The 25,238-nt window shown below is 35.6% G+C and overlaps 1 protein-coding gene across 1 annotated transcript in view; it reads right to left on the bottom strand.

Moving 5' to 3' along the window:
- LCA5 (lebercilin LCA5) overlaps nucleotides 1-25,238 on the bottom strand; it is a 47,502-nt gene that overhangs the window by 14,416 nt on the left and 7,848 nt on the right. The window contains 3 exon segments of the mRNA XM_036767581.1: nucleotides 729-866; nucleotides 7,002-7,525; nucleotides 23,140-23,404. Coding sequence (XP_036623476.1) covers nucleotides 729-866; nucleotides 7,002-7,525; nucleotides 23,140-23,344 — 867 coding nt within the window. The 5' untranslated portion in view covers nucleotides 23,345-23,404.

Raw genomic sequence — 25,238 nt, 5'->3', positions numbered from 1 at the left:
GAGATTTTGAAATCTCCACCATAACTCAGTTATTGAAGAAAAATTCTCTGTAGCTTGGTATTTGGCTTACTCGAGCTCAAATTCCCGATTAAGTTGGAGAAAGGAGTACCTTTATGACCTTATGCTCTAGAAGTGAGTATTCAGAGAAATGGAATAATAGAGTACCTCTTTTTCCACCTTCACCCTGCCCATTACAGATCTCAGGATTGCCAACCTCCCAAACTTCTTGCCTGCCCCATGATTCTTAAGACACTGAGGTAAGTAAATAAATAGTTCTGCAACAGAACCAAATATTGAACTGAGAGGAGGTGGTTTATATTCTTAAAATCAGTCTAATATAAAGTATCTCTGCAGTCAAAATGATATTATTTGCAACAATTCTCTAACCAAAAAAAAAAAAGTTTGTTTTCTACATAGGAATGGTATATGCAGAAATAGACTAGGTATTTTTTTCAATATATTTTAACTTTTCTTGTAGTTGATTATGATAGTGTATTTGTAACAGGGTACTTAATAATTCACTATTATGAGTGCATTACAACCATTATATCATGAGAATTTTTACTTCCAAGAGTCAAAGCTAATGAACATATGCTGACGTCATATAACATACAAAGTACAGCTTTTTCCAATGAAAACATAGCGGTTACTACTAAAAGTCAAACAGTTCTAAAGTAATGAGATCTAAGAAAATTACTGCAGTTTTAACTTTTTTTTTTAAAGCTCACCCTCAGTTTTTGATATAATCGTTGTAGCTCCCTTTGGAGAATTTTATTTTCATCCTGAGCATCATGTGCCCTTTTCTTTTCAGCATGTAACTGTCGTTGGTAACTACTAGCATTCAGCTCAAGATTTTTTGACAGCTCCTATAATATGTGTAAACAAATGAGAAAAATAACTTTATTTTGAAAGGAATCTTTTAGTGACCCACCATTGTTAATATCAATTTAAAATGGGATGCTGTATCTGTTGCTGGCCTAAACACATAAATACCTATAGGTTGTGGCCTTAAAAGAGATCAGGGAAGAACTACCCAGATTAAATCAGCTTTGTCTATTATATTTTTCTTATTTTTTTTTGAGAACTTGTGTGCAAGTTTATATCAGCCTGAAATTTATATTGTTGGAATAGTAGAAGGGGCTAAAGCTGACAAGTTTAGTGGGCAGGGGAAAATTTGGGACGCAGGAAAGAGAAATGTTTTGTTGAAGCTATTTTGAAGGCTAACAATAAAAAAAAAAAGCAACAGCAATATTTAAATAACATTTGGCATCCAAAAGGTGCCCAGAGTAAAATAAAGCATTCCTAAGATAAAAAGCAACAAGTTTTTACGACATTACTCAATAATATATAGTTTATGAATGAAAAAGTTGATTTCATATCCTCTAAATTGGTTTAAAGTATCAGCAAAATAACACGCCTTTCTGTTTAAAAAAAAAAGTCAAGAACATAATGAACATTCACATTCTTCCCCATCTTTATTTCTTCTGGAGAGAACAACTTCCTTATCAGAGCATCCAATGTTCTTTTAAAATGGAGAAAAAGCAATGGAAAAATGAAGGATTAGATCCTGAATGAAATAGGAAAGAGAAGAAGAAAACTAGCAGAGAAAGGGGCATTCAGGGAAAGAGTCAAAGAAGTAGGGAATTATGTCATGAAAGCATACAAGGTGGCCAAGCTGAAGTGGAAAGATTTATGCACGGTATCAAATCAGGAAGGTTTGCCTTTCCTTTTCCAGATTACAAGAAAAAAAAAACATGATTATATATGTTTATATATAATGCAGAATAAAAAAAAGCATAGAGAATTCAGCAAAACACATTAACTTGCTATCTTTAAATTTTAGGATAATTTGGAAATAAGGACAAAATTTGGAAATAAGGACAAAATCAAAAAGTCTGAACAACTGCAAAAGCCATCATTAAACTACTTAACTTGAGAACTTTTCAAGTACTTTGAAAGCACACTATGTAATTTACACTTAAATAGCACTTTCTTTAAACCCAGTGAAGGTCACACACTATTTCATTTGATCCCAGTAACAATCCTGACTCTAAATATTATCTCCACTTTTGAGATAAGGAAAACTGAGTCTCAGAGAGTTACCAAGAAATACAACTAGAGTTAAGAGTCTGAGGTTGTTGGTTAGAATTCCAGCTAAGCCTCAGTTTCCTTATCTCTAAATTTAGAACACTAGACCAGGTTATCTCTAGGGTCTCTTCCATTTCTAAACAGATGGCCTAATCACAGGGGTGGGGAACCTGTGGCCTTGAGGCCACATATGATCTTCTAGGTCCTCAAGTGTGGTCCTTTGACTGAATCCAAACTTCACAGAACAAATCCCCTCAATAAAAGGATTTGTTCTGTAAAACTTGGACTCAGTCAACAGGCCACATCCAAGGACCTAGAAGGTCACAGGTTCCTCACTCCTGATCTAATGAAATTACTTCTAAAGTTATGCAGCTGTGTAGGTGGTAGGAAAAAAGAGGGCCAGAAGCAAAATATTCTGACTTCCAAATGACCAATTCAGATTTTCATACTTCACTTTATGCTGTCTTAAGAAAAAAAAAATTTAAAAACCCACATACATTAATGTATGCAATTTGAAATGAAATTAATTTTGAATCACTTTGAACAGTCAGAACTTTGTACTGTAGACCTTAGTTGGAACACTGTTACAAAAGTGCAGACAGCATTGCACTAGGAATCAGAAGATCTAGGTTATTTCTAATCTTAATTATGCCACTAACTCACTAATCTATTAGGCAAGTCAGTCTGCCTAGGCCCCAAACTTCCTCATCTGTTAAATCATCAGGTTTTACTAGATGGTTCTCTCTCAAGTCCCTTTTTAACACTAACAGTCTTTATCTTTTAGCTCTAAAATTCCAGGATATAATTTAAAAGAACTTTTACTTTAAGCACTGGAAAAAAATGACATTTAAGTAATAAACATTTGAACTTGTTTTTAATATAATTTTATAAAACAACATCATTAGATATGGTAACTTTTAAAACATACCACTAACAACAAATGTAGTTTTGTTAAGACTAAGGTCCAATATAGGGATTTATAAATGACAAAGAAATATATAATAATAATAACTCAAATTTCTACACATTATGTGTACAAAATTCTAAATTACATTGAGAATGGAATTGCTTAAGCTGTGGTATCATAAATGTCACATTTTAATTTGTTTATGTAGCTCATTAACTTTTCCTTTGTCCATATTTTTCCCAATAAAATGTTTGTAAAAACCACATTTTATAACATTAGTGCCATTTTAAAAATAAGCTTTTTGCACATACATAATTCAAATACACCTTACTGATAAGGACTGAGAGAAAGGCCAATTTCAATTAGTAAAAATTATTAGTTTCAGAATATCTTAAAAGGATTTCAGTTTAATTACTTTGAAGCACCTACAATTATTAAAACTAGATTAGCAAAGTACTATTTAATAAGTGGTCCTTGAAAGACGACCACTTTGATAGTTAAAAAGTATTTATAATTGCTTAATCACTGGTTTCTAGGTAAACGAATACCTATTACAGGTTTGACAAGTTTTGGTCTTTTCAGCAATGTAAATGACTATTTTAAAAAGCCACTATAAAAGATCTATGGTTTGTTTTGTTAATTTGCTTAGATCTAGATTTAGAGCTCAAAGGGACCCTAGGACAGATCATCTGTCCTTTCATTTTACATATGAAGAAACTGAGGCCCAAAGAAGTTAAATTGACCAAAGTCACATCGCAAAAAGAAAGAGCCAGGTTCTCTTTTTTTTTTTTTTTTGCACCAGGGAAGGCAGGGCAATTGGGGTTAAGTGACTTGCCCAAGGTCACACAGCTAGTACACATGTCAAGTGTCTGAGGCAGGATTTGAACTTAGGTATTCCTGACTCCAGGGCTGGTGCTCTACCGACTTCACCACCTAGCTGCCCCGAGCCAGCATTCTTTCCACAGCACTGTGCTTCACTCTCTGAGAGAGTAAAAAACCTAACTTCAGTTGACTTTCAGGGTTTAATTCAATGAGATTTTACTGTATCATAATAGCCCTTTGAACAACCTTATCAAAACCTGTTGTTCATTTTCTGTTGCTTTTATTCATCATTTGGCAGTTTCTTCACAGAATAGAGCAAGAGAACATGAATAGATGAAGCTACTGTCATAACCTTGAGAGTTCTCAGAGAGTTTTATTTTTTTATTGTTGCTTTTTAAGTTTGTGTTGATGACCCTGTAATTATTATGGCTTCCCAATGAAGTTCACACTGGAAGATTGTTAGGTACCATGTAAGAATAGATTTCCTACCTTGCACATACTTTGTCGCATAATAAGTATTTGTTGAACAAATCTTGGGACATTATACCAAGAAATTTGGCTACTGGTTCAGAAGCATCTTGATGGGATGTCCTAATTAGCTTTATTTTTTTTTTAAGCTTTATTCTTTAGGAAGGTGTTTAGAGTGGGTAGAAGAAAACATGCTGTAGTCTACATTTGGGTCTCTAATCACTTTTGGTAGGGCTGCTAGAATCACAACGGCAGAACTGGCTGTGGCAGTAAAGGAAAAGAATTAGTGACATGACAGCATTTATTTTTAGGTAACATTGCTTTGGTCTCCATAGAGTGGCTTCACTTACAATTCTGAATAAATTGAGGAAGTAGTAAATTTTTTAAAAAGAGGAATTAGTTCGTTTTTTAAAATATCTTTTAATGAGACAAACGTATCTTAAACAAAAACATTCAATTTAATTTGAATTTTATTAAATACTTAATTCACACTGGGGATGCATGTATGACCAATTCATATATTTATGACTAGTTTATAAAACTTAGAATAATTTTAATATTTTAAATGACTATAAAGGTTTATTATTGCATCTTTGTTTTCATGACATTATATATGATACCTATGATTTATTTGCTGCAATTTCCTCATCTATAAAATGAGGGTATTGGGTTAGATTACTTTTAAGGCCCTTTCTAGCTCTAATATGTTATTGTTCTAAATAAGAGTCCTCGATCAGGAATGCTACCCTCACTGTTATGGAAAAATGAGACTTGTTTTACAATAATTGGTTTTATGCCCAGTTTCTAGGAACTCATTGTGAACATAATTGGAACTGCTTTTTAAAAAAGGTTTACATTTGATTTGGCCTCTGCTCAAAGCAATAATTAGCTCAAGGCATCTAAATAACCTACTTGTCAGTCAACTAGCATTTATAGAGCACCTACTATATGCCAGGCACAGCGCTAAGCACTGGGGATACAGAGAAAGGCTAACTCCCTTTCCCTCCACCCCCTGGCCAAAAACAACAATAATAACTTTGTGCTGTATTTTAAATAATTCAATTACTTATGAACATGCTATGGGGTAAATATAGCATGAAAAACTGTTACTGAGTTAATAATACTGTCCCTAATATACAACACTTTTCTTTAAAATGAATAGCTGAACTAAAGCCAGAGAGAATTTGCCACTGCTTGTGGCCATTTTCCTCCCCTTCAAACTGAAAAGTAAATAAAGATAGAAATCCCTTCCTTCCTTTACATCACTTTGGAAGAATCAAGAAAATCTGAAAAGTACTTGAATTTGCAGGAAAGCATTATTATAAATCCTTGATCTCTAACAACTGCACCCAGGAAAGGTAAAAAGTAGGGTATTGAGTGGGGAGCAATCCTGTACTTTCAGGCTGATAGGATGCCCTTTGCTAGAAGAGTAAAATGGAGCTGAAAATTTCCCTGCTCTGCTGACACAGCTTTCTCATTACTGGAAAGTAACAGGTCTGATCATTTTTTTGGGACCAGACCTGTGGCATAAGAGTTTGAGTGTGCAAATTCCCTCTATCAATGCTTATCACTATCTGCTCTGCAGTAGATAGTCCTACTGGATTACTGGGGGCCCAGAGAAATTAAATGACTCACCAGGGGAGAGTCAGTATATTTGAGGCAAGCCTTGAACTCAGATCTTCTGTCCTCAGAGGGGGGGTTCTAGCCACTATACCAGGCTGTCTCTCAAGCTTAAATCATGACAAGTAAATTATTGTGTTATATACTATCAGAGGGGCATTAATTCTTTCAAGTTACTAGAGTATGTACCTTTTAGTGAATTACTATTTTTATGTGCTAAAAATCTTACTATAGGGGCAGCTAGGTGGCGCAGTGAGTAGAGCACTGGCCCTGGAGTCAGGAAGACCTGAGTTCAAATCCAGTCTCAGACACTTGACACGTGTACTAGCTGTGTGACCTTGGGCAAGTTACTTAACCCCAACTGCCTTGCCAAAAAAAAAAAAAAATACTACTATAGTCTTTTCCACTATGAACTTCTAATTCGTGCTGCATCTGTTTGAAGAAACTAATTTAGCAATTCACAAGAGTGATAATAACAATAATAATTAACATTTTTATAATACTTTAAGGTTTGCAAAGAGCTTCACAAATATCATTTCATTTTATTCTCACAATAACTATGGGGGGGTGCTATTATTATCTTTTTATAGATGAGTAAACTGAAGTGGGCAGGTTAAGTGACTTGTCCAGGATCACACAGCTTAATAATAAGTTTCTGAGGCTGATTTTGAACTCAGGTCTTCCTGATTCCAGGTGCAGTGCTTTATCCACTGAGCCACCTAGCTTCCTCAAGGACTTTTCCTGTAGCTTTTTTTTTCTTTAACAGACCTGGAAATGACTTCATGAAAGACAAAGACTACTATAGCAATAAGTTGGGAAACCACAAAGAAGGTGGAGTACATTCCAAGAATGGCTTGACAGAACCAGGTAATTTACTTCTCAGAAAAGCTGATGTACTAATAAAATTTTTCAAAGTTTAATTTTTCACATTCCCCTTTTATTTCCTCTAGCTTCCTATACACAAACTACTAAAAGGTTTCATTTTTTCAAGGGGTTTTAGTAAAACAGAAACTGGTTTTAAACAGAGCACATTATTAAATTCCTAATGGAAAGTGACACAAGACAATATAATTAGAAGAGGTTCTTTAAAATTCACCTTAATTTTTTTCTCGGTATCATCTAATTTGTTCTCTGCTAAGACTAGTTTCTTTGCTAGATCTTCTCGTTCAGGTAGGTGCTTAGATTCAGAGAGCTTTTTCAGTTTCTTTAAAGAACATTTTGTCTTATAAAGTTCACACTCTGTGTCTTTCACCTTTTTATCAGTTGCCCGTTCTTTCTCTTGAGATTTTCTTAAGCGCTCTTTTAGTACCTTAATCTCATTGTTATGTCTGACTATAAGTTGTGAGATTTCATTTTCTGTATCTTCAAACTTATTCAGGGCTTTCTCCTGTCTGTACTGAAGCCTTTTCAAAGCCTTGTTTTCTTTTAGCAGCTCATCTAATTTGACCTGGAGTTCAGTCACTTCATTTTGCAGCTCATTGATTTTCAGCAGTCTGGCAGAAAGAACCCGTTTGGTGAGAAGATCAATATCTTCCTGAGCAGGCTCCCTATTGACGCTGCGATATCCCCTTCGAAATCCTCTTCTGTTTACTGGAAACTTAGAGCTTATTTTTCTAGGGGCTAAAAGGAAATAATAGTTATATACAGTACATAATTTTACAGAATACAGTATTAATGGTACATATTATACCATATTTCTAAAAATGTTCTCTCTGGGAAGAATGAACTGAGTTTCATATTTTACATACAGAGATAAAGATTTATTTCCTTTAAGCACGGTTTGCTTTGTTTTTCAATGGCTACAACTCAAAAACCATTCACTAGAAATGGTATTCAAATTAAAAATCAATAATTCATTCTCAAACACAAACCCCTGATATTTACTATCTTAAAATTTTCTAGAGAATTACTATTTTATGTGCTTAATATTACTGTTACTCTAGCAAAGAGAAGTAGCTCTAGATTTAACCAGTTTGTAATTTAATTAGAAGACATTAACCAAAAATCACTTCTATCAGAAAAACTAAGCAAAAAACCCCCCACAGAAGCCTTCAAGACCAATTTGTGACATGGTACGACTGATGAAAAATTAATTTTTGTAATTCCATATGGATTAATAACTATTTTTCCTAAACAGATACTTTTTAAAAGCACATCATCATTCATCAGTGATTCAAAACTGAATGGTTTCTCTTAGGGTTTCCTTGGTATAAATCCAAGCCAAAGACATCCATCCATCCATCCATCTATCCACCAATCATCAATCAATCAATCGATCTATGCATAACAAGCCAGCCAGCCAACCAAAAATGATGGACAAAGATTTTAAATATACTTTAATTACAACATATTCCAATGGATCTATGTAAAGCTGCCAAAAAGTGATCAGATCAACTATACCAAGATAGAGCCAAGATGTCTGAACCAATTAGAGAAGTTGGCATATACACCAATTAACAAGGAATCTCGGGCCTCAGTCTGTGGTGTATCTATCCCTTTAAGAGAGGCATCTGTAAGATGGCTTTGGTTTAGAATCATCACCAAGGTGACTGAGTGTTTTCCAGAGGGAAACACACTCTAGGCCACAGAGCATTAGAAAAAACTGAAAAAGCAAACCTGTCCTACTTCCCTGGGTCACCCTGGGGTCACTACATTATAAACCTGGAGTCAGATACAATTTAAACAGGTAAGTAGGGATAAAGCAAAATGCTAGGAGTTAAATTATGTAAGACTACATAATACTGCTTTTTAAAAAATATTTTTTAATAGAACTTGTTCTGAATACTCTAAAACTGTCTCTAGGTTCCAATTCTATGAATTGATGTGAATGGAACTAATGGCAGAAATAACTAACAAACCATAGAAACAACTAATGAAACAAAGTCTTCTCTTTCATTTTTAAAAAACTACACCCATCTACCTGAAAATAACAGAAAATAAGGCAGGGATGTATTCATTACCATTTCAGATTATGGAAAATTATAGCCCAGATGATTACAGCAGTATAACCACGAAGAGACAGAGAGTGACAAGAATATTTATGTGAATAAGATTTAAGTTTTAGTACAATCAATACTTATTGACATACTGGAGAGATGCTGTGGCAAAATGAAAAGTAAAGCTTAGAATCAAGAAGGCCAGGTTTCCAGATCTGCTTCTGACACAAACTGGCTGTTGCGATTCTGTGCAAGTCACTGCATCTCTCGCTTCCCCCAGGCAATTCTGTAAGACTCTTTCAAAACCACATAGAAGGGAAGTACAATTTTGCTGTGGTAGAGGGAGTTTCCCATCAGGTTGTCCCTAACTAATGAAATCACAGGTCTGATCCCTAAACAAAACAAACAAAACTATATGCCAAGAAATTTGGAAAAACTATAAAAACAAAGTTTATTTTCCTTAAGGAACGATAATTCAGCTAGAGACAGAACATACAAGAAAAACTGACATATTGGACCTTTTTTCTAGCTCTCTTGACATCTCTTCCTTTTTACCCTAATGACAGGAGCAGTTTGTAAAATGGAAATCACAGGGGGAAAAATCCTAGGAAAAATATAAATAGTTTCTTTTAGTAATTTATGCTAGATGCGCGTGGTGGGGTCAGAGGTGGGTTTGAACCAGTGCACCCCAGCAGTAAAATTTCTTTTGTGCATAGCACCATTGTGTATATTTATTTATATGTATATATATACATATTACCATACAATTATGTATTTTATAAAACATACAAAAAATAGAAAAAGGATAAGATACGGATAGGATATTTGACTCTGGAATCGATAGAGAACCACTAGAGTTTATTGAATAGGGGAGGGTATAAACATGGCCAGACCTATGCTTTTGAAAAATCATTTTGGAAGCTGTGTGGAGGTTGGATTGGCAGAGAGAGACCTGAGGAAGGGAGACCAATTAGGAGGCTGTTAGAAAAGTCTATGCCAGAGACGATCAGGGTCTGACCAAGTGGGTAGTTTTGTTAGTAGAGAGAAATGGCAAGAGGTGCAGGTGTAGATGTGTCAACTGATTATATATGTGTATATATATATATATATATATATAGATGTGTCAACTGATTATATATATATATATATGAGGTGAGTGCAAGTGAAGGCTGAGGATGAGACCAAGGTTGCTGTCTGATGAGGACTGTAGTGTCCTTCACATAAAAAAGGGAAGTTCAGAAGAAGGCTGGGTTTGGGGGTAAAGACAATAGTCATAAGATCTTCGAGGTATACTGCAACCCATCCATACTAGCTCATCCTGTATGACTCACTGTCCCATTCAAAATGAAAAGGGAGCGGGGCAAGGGGAGGTGTGCCTAACTCATTAGTTCACAGCTCCAGAGCCTAATACTCCAAATGGATACTTGGAGGGCAGTGAGTATACAGGGTGTCCCTAAAGTCTGGATACATAGGACATCTCATTAACATCTCATTAACCATTTCACTAAAGACTCTGTGTTGTTCAGCGACTTCTTTTTCTGGGGTATGCTAAAGGAGAAGGTGTATTCAATAAAAATCACAGATGCAACACACTTGATTGAATGAATGCATAAAGAGTAAATGTGCCCAAATTGACGGCAACATGGAGCTACTGCATCAAGTTCACGTGAATCTTGCAAAGCGCATCAACTTTTTCATCACAAATGATGAAAATCATATTGAAGATGTTTTTTGTTAATATCCCAATTAAATAAAATGTTGTTGAAAATTTCATTCATGTCATTTCTTGAAAATATGCATTTTTGCCTACATGTACAGACTTTAGGAACACTATATAAGCTATAAGTATATAAGTATAAGCTGGGGGTGAGTATATAGGTATTGAGGAGTTAGTGGAATTTTTCAGTGGTACCTGCTGCTATGGGGGTTAGGGGAGGGGATGAGGTTATAAGTATGTTAAACCTTCCCTGAAGGGCTGATGAAGGATGTAGAAGGGAGGGGACTGGAAACTTGGAACAGTGGAGGAAGGTGTTGAGTGAATAACATATCTGGTGATAAGAGAAGGCATGGTCATGTTGGAGACAAGGCCACTGACTGGCAGGGAGTGTAGGACTCACCTTCTTACTGTCAGAGATGAATTGATTCCAAGGTGTCAGACTAAGGCTTGGACTTGGATCCAGGAAAGCCTGAATCCAAACCCTGACTCAGATATTTAACAACTGTGTGATCCTGGGCAAGTTACTTAACCTCTCTTGGCCTCAGTTTTCTTAACTGTAAAATGGGGACATTAATAGAGCCTGCCTCACAGGATTGTTGTGAGGATCAAATAAGATAAATCACAACGAGATAATATATGCAAAACGTTATTTGCTAGCACTAAAGACTAGCTATTATTAGATAGTATAATTAGCTAATTAGTGTCTAATAATGTAACAATAAAGGAAATGTTCAACTCTTGGAAATATGTGTATTTCCCACATGATAGGTGGTTTTTTTTTTTTTGGCTGGGAAACACTCCACATCCAAATTGTTATGCTAGACATATACATGCACATACATGATTTGAATTATCCAGCACAGAAGGGAAGGTTTTAGAGTAATTTAACTGAATAGCAGGATAAGAACTGGCATCAAATTTCCATTTTCAATTATTTTGCCTGGGTAAAACTGAGTACAAAAAAGGCCTTCAAACCTTTTCCCTCTTAGAAGAGTGTGTGAGCGTGTGTTTGTGTGTGTGTGTGTGTGTGTGTGTGTGTGTGTGCATATAGATATAGATATATGTATCTCTTTTGAACAATGAACATGAAGATGCCCTTATTATAGAAAAAATTCTGGGTTTTCTTATGTATGATTTACCAAATTTTGAGTAGTGAAATAGAAGACAGATGTTAGTTATGATGGAAAGAGAAGGCAGAATGACTATGGTGTATTTTACATGTATATGTGTATACATATAATATGGCTTGCATGTGGTTAAATAGAGAATACCAAAATATGAACTACAGCAAAACTACTATTCAATGTTGATCACATAACCAATAATAATGTTTAATGCTGACTATCTTTCCAGCAATTGTATTTTTAAAAATATTAAAATATGCTTTTATTCCTGACCTTACTCAAAGGCAGTGACATTGAATGTTAAAAAAAAAAAAGAGAGAGAGAGAGAGAGAATTATGGGCAATTAAGTGGAGCAGTAGATAAGAGTGCTGAGCCTGGAGTCAGGAAGTCCTGAGTTCACATCTGGCCTTGGACACTTTTTAGCTGTGTGACATTGGGCAAGTACTTGAACTCCTGTTTGCCTCAGTTTCCTCATCTGTAAAATGAGCTAGAGAAGGAAAAGGCAAAGCATCCCAGTATCTTTACCAAGGAAACCCCAAAAGGGATTATGAAGAGTTGGATGCAACTGAAAATGGCTAAATAACAAACATACAGAAGAAAGAATTTAAACAATCTGTTTTATGTCACAATATTTTTGTTAGTTCAGATAACTCAGTGACTGCAATTAAACCAGCAGAAATTAAAGTACTGTTATTTTAATAGTCGACAGTTCCAAATAGTCAGTTTAGTTCTATCATTTGCTTTCTAACCAGGAGACAGTGCAAGTCAGAGAATAAAGAAAATCTCTGAAGTCAAGGTGATATGAATAGCTTTCTCAACAATTTTTTGTTGTTCAGTCATTTCAGTTGTATGTAACTCTTTGTGAGCCCTTTTGGGGTTTTGGGGGCAAAGATACTGGAATGGTTTCAATTGAAAACACAAGATTTTATCAGGGCCACAAATTCTGCCTCTTTAACTGGGGCAGTACTCAAAGCTGCATAGGAGGAGAGCAAAGGAAAGGAAATGGTTGCCTTCAAATAAGGCTCTTCATGAGCAAGTTCATGAAGTTCAACTTTGAAGTTCATAGAATCATATGATCCCCTGATTGGAAAAGAATATCATCCAGTCCAATCCCCTTTACAACATAAATACCTAACTTCACTCAGAAATCTTCCAAAGCAGCCCATTCTGTTTTAGAACGGCTCTACTGGTAAGGAAGTTTTTACATAGTATGTCAAAATTTGTGTTCCTGGTTTTTACCATGGGTCTAGCTTTGCCCTACAGCCCAAAAGGAGTAAAGATAATTCCTCTTTTATGTGATAGCACTTCAGAGTTTGAAAACAAATCATGTTCTCTAACCTAATTGGAGTTCTTTCAACCAACAATTTTTTTCTCCAATTTGAAGTGCCAAGATACTGAAGTCAATGTTCTTACAGAACTTTTAATATTGAAGTCATCAACTGTGATATCACTAATACATTACTGGTACTCAAAAACAAATTAAACACTTGTGGTTGACACGAGAAATAAAAAGTCCATGAATGAATGTATGGAAATAATTTTTATTCAGGAAAATATATACACAATTGTGAGTCAGAGAAGTTTTCTAGTTCAGATGCTTAAGTACCTGGTTTATAAATAACCTAAAGATCATCAATGAAATAGCTCACTGTCCTCCTATTTCTAATCTACTACAAAAATTCATCAAACTTTCACTATCTGTATTGCTTCATCAGAGCTAACTTAAAAGTTTTTCCTGTTGTTGATTTAACATTACTATTTAAATGTCGTCAAGGACATCGACCGTCGGTTTCAACTCAATTCAATAAATATTTAAGTACCACTGCATGCTTACTATATTTTTTATCTTTTTATTCCCTACAACTCAATCATTGTAAGCATATGTAATTCCCTAAGTTGAATTATTTATCTTCAGAGGTGACAGAACATATGTAGTAGCTATTGTCCAAAATTTAGTTTTAATCATCTCACTCCTTTTTTCAAAAAGCTACTAGCTATTACATTTGTTTTCAAAGTTGTTTTTTTTTAAACCATAGGGGAATCCTACATTTGAACAAAAACTCAGCATGATCTTAAGTTATTTTTGTCAGTCAACAAGCATTAATTAAGTTCTTACTCTGTGTCAGGTCCTGTGCTAAGTGCTGGGAACACATACACACACAAAAGGCAACTCTCTGTTCTCAACAACCCTCAATGACTATTAGAAATGCTACCAAATAACGTAAGTCTGATTTTTTAAAAAACATACTTTTTCCAGATAATTCTTCTCCCAAACTGAATGATCACAGAAATAGCTTGCTTAATGAGGATATGATGATTCTATTAGTGTTTTATATTGGAAACACTGGAAGTGATAGCTTACTTGTAGGATGCCTGACAATAACTTTAATTTTCCTCTAAACTTACATAAGCTAATATTTTTGCTTTAAAGATTTAAAAGTTCTTTTTAAAATTTCGTTTGTTTGTTTGTAAATACCTTTGCAATTTTGCTGGAACCATGGATCAATTTTCTAAAGTACGGATACAAGATCACAAAATTTAGAGCTAGTAGGGTAAATATAGTCTGCAAATCAGAGACAGTTATAATCACTTTTGCATTTGTTTTATATTTAGTACCCGAAATAGGATTGTTAGTCTTGGACATGAACACTTTTGTTTTCTCATCAAATTTCCCATAATGATTGATATCATTTAAAAAAAAAACCCCAATACAATTCACAGATTAAAAAACCCAAGCCTATACATGGACACTGATTATTTTACATTCCCTATACCAAGAAAGACTAAGAATTGTCTGCACTATGTTACTGAATGCATTCAATTAATAATACCAGTCTATAATGAAATATTTTTTGTCACATAATAGAATTAAACCAATGGTTGATGGTTCTGTACATCAGTTGAATGCACATGCTTATATACAACCAATTGAGACAAAGCTGACAGGTTTATTGTATGTGTCTCTCACCACTTGAACTTTTTTCCTTCATGAAATCTCTTTGGCTGCTCTGTGACAATTCAAGGTTCTATGAAACAAAAGTTTAAGAATAAAGTAAAAACTATATATATGGCTTGATCTTTGAGGCCTCCAAAATTTGGTCCAACCTATCATCCTTTATCATCTACTATTCACATACATGAACTCTATGTTCCAGTCACACCTGTCTCTCTACTCACCAACTTTCTAACACCTTATGAATAAACAGAAACACAGAATTAGAAGGAACCAGAGGTCATCTTAGCTCAATACATATATGAATGGGAAATCTCCTATACAATATCGTATACTGTAGTTATTCAACCACTCCCTAGAAACCGTCAGCAACCATGAAGAAAACCCACTTTTAGAACAGATTTTAATTGCTGAGAATTTATTTTAATAATCAAGCTTAAAAGCACACCACAAACTTCTATCTATTGTTCCCATTCTTCCCTCTAGGTCTAAGAAGGACAAATCCAATTCTTGAAGACAGTGATCATGTCCCTCCTAAGTTTTAATTTCTCCAGACAAATCTCCATTTTCTTCAACTTTATATTGTGTAGTATAAATCCTCTTATCACCACAATCACTCATCTTTAGAGATCAGATCTTAGCAAGAATTTCCCTATATTTCCAACAAGTGATCATGTAGCCTTTCCTGGAAGATCTCTTGTGAAGAGGCATCTACTAATTAATGACCTAGGCAGCCCGTTACATGACAGTCCTTCTCCTATCATCTCTCTTGATCTCCCAAGACTTTATTTCTCAAAGCACAACATCCTAGGTTCCTTCTAGTGATCCCTCTATGGCAGGCAGCGGCTTGAAACCTTCAGCAGGCTAGTCACCCTACTCTGGAAACTATGCTAACTTGATAATGTCATCTTCAAAAGTTGGCACCCAAAATGAAGTATACTAGATGTAATTAATGGGAAGAATAGAGCAGGACTATGAGCTCCCTTGGACTAGGCAATATGTCTTCACAAAGATTCCTAAAAGAACAATAACTTATTTGTCTGCATTGTTGCATTGTAAACACTTACTGTTCTGGCTTCAGTTCACTCAAACCCCTTAGTTCTATCTTGTGCTTGTGAAACTGATTTTACTGAACTCAAGTTCATTTCCCTTTAGGAAATTTAATCTAATTTGCCTAAGTCTTACCATTCTAGCATGTCATGATCTTTTTGCATCTTGATTATGAAAGTCAGTGTATTAACTATATCCCTCCCAGCTTTGTGTATATTACATTGATTAATTATGTCCACCCTGATCTATCATATGAAAAAGGAAAGTGAGGTTAGTCTGGCAGAAGCTGACAACTAAGTACTTATTCTAGGTACTAGGGGTACCAAACACAGAAATTAAATTAGTCTCTTCTCTGTCTGGTGCCCTACATTGTGTGCACTACATTGTGTCTGCCACTTTCCATATACTGCCTCTTACTATTATCTTTTTCTGTGTGTATATCTTACACCCAACAAGATTTTTTTTCTTGCGGGCAAGGAACTCTTATCATTTGTGTTCCTTTCCCTCACTCCCACAATGCCTAGCATATAGTTGTGCACAAAAAATTCACCTGTTGTTTGATCAGTACTCTATAAAATCAAATCTTTTTGAAAACTACCATTTTAGGGCAGAGCCAAGAAGGCAGAACGGTAAGAAGGAGCTGGGCAAGCTCTCTATCATAAGATTCCTCCAAACAGGTCTAGAAAATGTACCAAACTGATCTTGATGGAGAAATCCAGAAAAAGGCACAGTGAGCCCAGTTTTGCATGGGGAGACAGAGACACTAGGGAAGGGTCAGGATCACTGCAGAGTGTTATTCTGGGAGAGGCTGCATATCATCAGCAAAAGGGCATCCCAGACGACACATGGGCCCCACAAGACCCACACCAGGCGTCAACTGGCAGCTTTGTTACCCACTACTCAGTTCCTGATCACAGATCCAGAGTGGAGTAAGAAGGGGACTTGCTTGGAGAGTAGCATCTTCAGGTAGGAAGGCCTTAGGCTGTTTAAGGGAAAAGGAGGAAGTTCAAAAGCAAGGAGCAGAGAGATGGATCAGACCTCAAGCTCAGGTTCTTCTAGCATCTAGCTCAGCCTGCAGAGGAATAACCAAAGGAAGAGCTGCAGACCAAAGGACCTACACTTCTGTCAGAGCTTTCCAGCTATTTGACAGGGGCTGGTCCAACAGCAGTCTATTCTTATGCAGAACAAAACCCAGGTGAGGAGCTTGCAGAGCTGACACCAGAGGGCAGCTCATACCAGACTTTGCCCTGGATCGGACCACTGTGGGAACAACAAAAGAATGCTGTTCCTAAGATCCTGGAAAAATACAATACGCAATATTCCAAGAAAGCAGCAACAGTACCAACCTACACTTTCCCTCCAAAAGTGCCACAGACTCCAGATCTAACATGAAGTCCAAAAGCAGGGAGTAGACTAGAACAATGAGCAAACAAAAAAGAACACTAACTATAATCTATTTTGGTAGCAGAAACATTCAAGACACAAATGCAGAGGGGAGACTATCTCCAAAACACCAACAAGCAATGCCTCAGAGAAAAACATAAGCTGGGCTCAAACTCAACTAGAATTCTGGGAAGAAATGAAGAGCTTAAAAAAGAGTTTAAAATGCTTTTATAAATGAAATAAGAATGTTTTAGAGAAAAAATCTGGAAAAGAAATGGAAGAACTGGAAAGAGAATTAACAGCTAGACACAAGAGATACAAAACCTTGTTCAAGCAACAAAGTCTCTGAAAATTAAAATGACTGAATAAAAGTCAATGATTTCATGAAGCAACAAATATTAAAGTCAGAAAGACTGAAAAAATAAAAGAAAAAGTAAGATACCTCATAACAAAAAAAACACAAACACGTAAAACCCCCAGAAAAAACTGACTTGAAAAACACATCAAGGAGAAAAGAATTTAAGAATCAATGGACTATCTGAATGCCATGGCCAAAAGAAAAAAAGAACCTAGACATCACATTTCAAGAAACCTTAAAAACAAACTGCCCACATTTCTTAGAACCAGAGAGAAATGGAATGAATCCATTACTTTCTGAAAGAAACCCCAAAATGAAAACTCCCTAGAACATCATAGTCCTTCCAGGTCAAAGGAAAAAAAATTCTTATCAGCATAATGACCAACCAATATTCTAGAAAACAAGTAATGAAAAACACTACCCCATTACCTGATAGAGTGGTAAAGAACTAAATGTAAAATGGGCCAAATTTTTTTTGGACATGGGTAATGTGGAAATTTGCTTTGATTAAAAATGTTTGATTTTTGGTTTTGTTTTTCTTTAGTTCTTTCTTAATTAGGGATAGGGGATTGGGGTAAGAGGATGTGAAGGAGATTGTGGATGATTAAAACTTTTAAAAAAAACAAGAAAATTGTTATTTGAATTATTTTGCCCAGAGAAGAGGTGAAATGAGACCTAATTTCTATGTTCCAAATTTTAAAATCACTATCACTGTTCCCCTTATAAGTCTTTCAAAGCTGAATTTCAAAGCAGACACAAGACTTAGGCATATAACAAGAAAATAATGCCATGATTCCTATATGCTTTATTCCTTCCCAGCTTTTTTTGTTGCACGCATGACCTTACTTAATCTTCTACTATTTCAGTAGAATATATAACACTTTATTTACAAGTTAAACCTAAATTGAAATTTTCTATTATATACTATAATTTTCTTATTAGCTTTGTTTATTTTATGGTAGACTTGTCTACTTCACAGATTTTGGACTCCATGCTCCAGAATGGTGACATTTTCTTCCTGATTATTTCCTTCTGTTCTACTAGAACATGATGTCATTCAAAGGCTAAATTCTATTTCTGGATTCGGGTTCTGACTCTTCTATGGGCAGACCTATTGCAATATTTGGAGCAAGTATTTTATCTAATTTATAAAATAAAAGGCCTTATAACTGAGATACTTAATGCCATCTTTCATGGAAACTGAATTCTATTATTATTTTATTTTTAAAGGAATTTTGAGGGTTATTAATAGAACAGGGAAATGATCAAATTATTAGTGAGATTACTCACATCTTCATGACTCCCACAAACTCATATGAGAACCATTTACATAATTTGCATGTGTGTATTTATGTGTATCTGTATGTACACACACATACACACCCCACCTAAAGATAAATGGTTCCACAAAAATATGAAATTAGGTAAAATAATATTGTAAGGGAACCATCACTTAGTTCTACGGAATCATTGTTCCAAATGTGAGATATATTCCTTGGCCGTCAGAATTCAAACTATAAATGCTTAAATATTCTTAGATCTCATTTGCTCTTTAGCTCAAGTAAGATAATGGATATAAAGCACTTTGCAAACCTTAAGGTATTACATAAAATGTCAGCTAATTGGAAAGGCACTATAGAGTAGACACTGAGAGCCCAAGACTCAGAGTCAGGAAAACCCACATTCTCACACTAACTCTCTGACCTGGTAAATCATTCAGCCTCTCTGACTTTGGATTCCTCATCTATAAAAAGAGCACCTAACTTCACGGAGTTGTTGTGAGGATCACATGAAAATGTTTATGAAAATGTATGCAAACAACTTTGCCAACAATAAAGGGCTATATGTGAACATATTTTTTATCTTATAATGACAACACCAATGTTTTGTTTCCAATCAGTCTCTGACTTACAGTTTACAGCCTACCTCTAACTGAATCCATAAGCACAATTCTGAGCAGCCCTACTGTACTTCTCCAAGTTCACTCCAATTTAGTTCATCTACACCCTGGCCCATTCTAGCACCCTTTTGAACCCTTACTCACTTCTTAAACTTTGCTACATTAAATTTTTCAACCAATAATCTTTTCACCTCTTCTCTTTTCATTGAAACCTGGCTTCTCCTTCTGCTCCAAGATCCTATATTTTGAAATGCTATCCATCAACCATAGTCTCCTGTCCTTCCAACTTTCCCATTCCTTCACACTAAACTTAATTTCAACCTCCATTATAGTCTATTGTCCTCAACCGCCAGTCTCCATTGTATTTCTTCCACTATCTTCACTTATCTCCATATCCAGCTTTAAGTATATGATCCATTACCTTAAATATTTCACTAACCCACCACTCTAAATTCTCTCATACTTGTTATTTCAGACATATTCATTCTTTATTCCTGGATAGATCTGATTATCCGATTTATCCAATGAACTCTGATGGAAAAAAATCATGAAATAAAGATCTACAATAAACTTATGGTAAACAACTTGAGCTAAGCCATCACTAGTGGTCAACAAACTTTCTATTCTTACTATCTTATTCCTTGCAACAACTGTTCCAAGTTATTTCTCCTTCTGCTCCAACTACAGTCTTCTACTTTACTAAGACTGAGACCACCTAAAGAGAATTCCTTCATTTTTCATCCTCTACTCCTTAAAACTTCTCAGCTGTATTATCTATTCTCTCTTCCTTACCTCTTGCCACCCTGGAAGAGTTGTTCCTATTAGTTATTATGGCTAATCCTTCTGAGGAGCACCTATTGCTGCCTATCTTTTCCAGGATCTTGTACCAGCAATTATCTTTTTCCTTTCATATATCTTTAATCTCTCCCTCTCTTCTAGCTTCTTCCCGTCTGCCTTTACACGTTTCCCAATATTAAAAAAAAAAAAGCATCCCCTTATTCTACATATGACGTCTGGTTACCATCCTATCCCCTCTCTTTCTCTTTACTGCTAAACTTCTTGAATTATCCAAGTTCCCACTTCTTTAACCACTTTCCTTCATGCCCTTGCAATCTGGCTTCCTCTCCCCACTACTCTCCTGGAACTGCACCATCAAAGGTGAACAATAAACTCTGAAGCACCAGATTTAAAGTACTTTCTTTAGTTCTCATTCTTTGACCTCTTTGCAGCATGTAGACACCTCTTCCTTCTAAAGGTAGTGTCTTCTCCCTGGGTTTCAGAGATACCTTCTTGAATCTCCTGTCTAAATACTCCTTGTCTTCTTCCAGGCTTAAAATTAAAAGTCAGTAATCTCCAAGGCTCTGTCCTTCTGTAACAGAGGCAGTGCCACGTAGTAGGGAGAGTACTGCACGTGGAATCAGGATACTTGGGTGCAGATCCTTTCTAACACTATTTTTAGCTATGTGGTCATGACCAAGTCACTGAACCTCTCTGAGCCTTAGTTAACCTATCTGTAAAATGAGGACATCAGCTACAGTACCTGTTTCACAGGGTTGTTTGGAAGTTCAAATGAGAACACGCGTGTACAGTGCTACATAAATATCAGTCAGCAAGCATTTAATGAGCGCTCAGCAGGTGCCACCTTTTATTATTATCAGTGTCAATCTTATTCTCACTGCTCAACTCTCATTTCTATACAGATGACTTCTAAATCTACATGCTCCTTTCTTTCTCCTGAGCTCCCATCCTGTGTTTCTCTACAAGAGTATCTCTCTGTATTGGATATCCTAACTTTTGTTGTTGTTGAGGCAATAGGGGTTGAGTGACTTGCCCGAGGTCACACAGCTACTGTCCAGTGTCTGAGGTCACCTTTGAATTCAGGTTCTCCTGACTCCAGAGCTCGGTGCTCTATCCACTACACTACTTAGCTGCCCCTCCTAACACTTTAAGGTTCCATTCAGTTCTAAAATTCTATGCCCCAAACTAAGTTTATTTTATTGTAAACCTATCTCACCTCCCCCACCCCCATGATATTACTGCTTCTGTTAGTGGTACTACAATTCCCAGTAGTACCAGCCAGTATTCCTTGTTCAAAATGTTAGTGTTCCTCCAATTCTTCCAGGCAAAATTAATAAGGCTTGTTGGTTATATCTCCACATCTTCACTCCATTCCCACTGTCTCAACCTTAGCGTAGGCTCTTATCACCATCTGCTGGTCCTGTAACAGTAATCTTCCTGGTCTTACTTCTTCCCAATACAGTCCATCCTTCGTTTGGATGCTGCATTAATCTTCTTTACAGACCTGGCACTTCTCCTCAAATCTTCAGTGGCTCCCTACTTCAAACTCCTTTACCTAGCATTCAAACGCTCTACAATCTGGTACTCTACTTCCTTTTCTGTCACATTCTGTACAATTAAGCCAAACCAGACAATTCACTATATGTCCTATGTGTTCCTGCCTACTCGTGTCTTTGCTCATGTGGGTACTTTTAACTATAATGTCTTCTCTCTCGCTCTTTGACAAATGAACAACTAACTATATATACATCCTTTAAAACTCGACCCAAAAGAGATCTCTAGCATGGTCTTGCCTGATCCCACAATCTAAAATTACCTTTCCCCACCTCAACTGCATAAAAAGCACCTGTTCTATACCTCTTGAATTGTACATGTTATCCTGTATATTATCTGTGTTTTATATCTATCTTGAGACTGCAGGACAGCTAGGAGGCACAATGGATAGAGTACTGGGCTTGGAATCAGACACTTACTAGCTGTGTGACCCTGGGAAAGTCACTTAACCCTGTTTGCCTCAGTTCCTCATCTGTAAAATGGGCTGGAAAAGGAACTGGCAAACCACTCCAGAATCTTTGCCAAGAAAACCCCAAATTGGGTCATGAAGAATTGGACACAACTGCAATGACACAATAACAACAACTAGACTCTATAAGCTCCATAGAGCAGGGACCAGTGTTTTACTTAAATTTTCTATATCCCATATGACCTAGTATACTTTGTCCACAGGAAGTACTTAACAAATATTTGTTGAACTCCAAGACCGTGTGTGCCCCTCTATGTTTGTGGCAGGCTAGTATGTTTATCCCCTCCCCTAGCAGCTGAACATAGGCCCTAAAGAAAATGAAACAGAAGTATTCTCCCACTCACTGTTCCACCCTCCTGCCTACAAATGTGTTATGTATAAGGATGGATGGGGATAGAAGCTAATCATCGTACGTGGTTTTTGCTTGTATTTACAGGAGGTCAGCAAGCACATACTGAGTTTAGCATATTGTTTTATTGTATTATGTATTTATTATATTATGCATAGAATAAAATATTATTCCAGAAACGCCACAGCACTCTACCTTGAAACGAACATTATGTTCAATCCAAAACAGATTACAAAAGACTTCCACAATTCCACTGTTTGACATATATATGTACAAACCTAGAGCTGAGGCAAGCTACATAAGGGCCCTTGGTAAGGTTTGAAAATTGCTTTTCGTATGTGTTACTGCCTACCGGAGACTGAATCCTAATTGTAGGACATTAAACTTAGGTTATCACGAAATAAATACCTACCTGCCAGAGTGTAATTTGTTAGCACTAAAAAGATATACATGTTTAAAAGTAGTATTAAAATTTAACTCCCACTTAGCCATCCTTGGTATCGTACCTTAGTTACCTATCTTGCCTATTCCTAGCCCCAGCTCTGAACCTCATCTATAGACATCTTTAAAAAGTAACCTTTATCTAACTTTCCTTGAAAATTAAATATGAACTTTTCTTTTTTTTAGTAGACCTTGCACCTACCTTGGTGATGATGTACTTGACTATCTGAATTGTGTATCTTAGTACCTTTCTTCCTTACTGATGGAGTATGATAGGCCTTCTGGGTTGATGACAGGGTAGAAGCAAACGAATTTTCAAAATCATCTGAACAAAAGGTATCACTATATCGTTCTTGTTCTGAGTATCCGTCTTGATTGAAATCTGTGCTTCTTGCTCTTTCTCCCATTGTTTTGACATATACTCTGTATTCACATAATTTCACGGATCCTTTTCTCCAGAAGTGTCCCTGATAATAGGGAAGGACATTTTAATAGTATTCCTATTCTGGTGAAAATACTATATTCTTTGTAATTCCTGTTCTCATATTCAAATGGTCCAAGTTTCATATTAGCAATCAATAATATCACTCAATAATAGAAAGTTATTTCCTATAGAAAAACTAAAGTTTTCTATAATTAAAAAAGCTTTATGATTAATAACAATAGTCTTAAAATAGCCTACTTATAGGTTTTATAAGGCTAATGCCAGTGAAGTGCTTTAAAGGAAAAGCACAACTATATTGTGCTTTATATGTTTTTAAAAATGGGAAAAGTAGGGTATATTTCACAATATGAACTAAAGTTTCATACATAATGATTTACAATACTACGGGAGGAACAAAGTACATCACCACTTCCCATCAGTCCATGCTACTTTGATTTTAAACTCTGCAAAAATTCTGAATTTTCAATTAGACAGTTCTCACTTTATATAAATTTGCATTACACAAATTCATCTTCCCATAAAAATTCTGAAAGAAATCTGAATGAGGATATGATTGAACTGCTAGCTGCAAAGAGTGCAGAAGAAGAAAGGGAAGCTTCAGAACCCAAGGTCAAACCAAAAAGATTCACAATGAAACAACTGGCAGAACTATTTCATCATCTGAGTGAATTTTTTTTCTTCTATTGAAAAGATGGATCCAAATACTCTAAAATTTTTAAAAATTAAAAGATGAGCTGAGGATTATTTTTCTTGCTATTGTTGGATACACAAGAAAAAGAGAGCCATTGTCTAAACATCTCTTGATAGCTTCATCAAAAAAAAATTCCCCAGCCAACCACCAGTGATAAAGGCTAGGTGCACTAGCTGGGGAAGGGATAACATACTGCGCACCTATTTTAACTTTACTGTACAGTAATATACATACTTTATTTAACATTAACTTTACCTTTCATTTCATAAATCTGTTTATTATCATGGTACAGTATTTAATATGTCTGCATTTTAGTATGTTTTATGACGTCTGTAAAGCCTTTATTTGGTGTATGCCTTTGTTATATAAGCTAAGTTTAGTGGGTGGGTAAGGGGCAAATTTGCTTTATGTAAAAATTGCTTTAGGTAGAGGTCTGCAGAATAGTCCACTTATGTAAAGAGATAACTGTCTGTATATTAGGATATTAAACATGTTCAGTGAACCTTAGCATAATGAGAGGCACCCTATCAGGCTGCCACACAAATAATGTAATTATAAGCAATCAAAATAGAACACAAATATATTGTGTAAAAAGCTATTTACAATAAAAAAAAAATTCTCTATACCTCTGGGCATATAAGAATAGTATACATGAGAAATGCACTACCTTAGATTTTTATTGGTGAAAATGTTATGTATAAAATTATTCAAGTTATATCTACATACTATTTAAATGCTATCAACAGCAATAAATTATCATTCATAGTTGATTTCGACATTAGATCATCTTTGACTCCAGAAAAATTCCACAAATGTAAAGCAAACTGACAGGCTCAATCATGTACAGCTGTACATACAACTAAGCTTTCCTTAGTCTGGGGGGGTGTGTGTGTGTGTCTTTGATTTCACTGGTATAGTGAATTCCTGGTGAGGAAATTCCCTCTACCAATACAAAATCATCGACTGTTCTGAAACTTAAAAGACTAATAATGTTACCCTACACACACACAAAAAGCATCTGTGGATATATATTTATAAGCTGTGAAAAAGCAACAACTTGTTTCAAAGTTAATAATAATAACCAATTTTATACTATGGCATGTATAAGAGATAAACTGGGGAAACTCTCAAATATATTTTGAATATATATTGAAATGCCCAAAGG

The sequence above is a fragment of the Trichosurus vulpecula genome, chromosome 7 (genome assembly GCF_011100635.1).
Source record: "Trichosurus vulpecula isolate mTriVul1 chromosome 7, mTriVul1.pri, whole genome shotgun sequence".
NCBI lineage: Eukaryota > Metazoa > Chordata > Mammalia > Diprotodontia > Phalangeridae > Trichosurus > Trichosurus vulpecula.
This window is presented reverse-complemented; position numbering and strand designations above follow the sequence as displayed.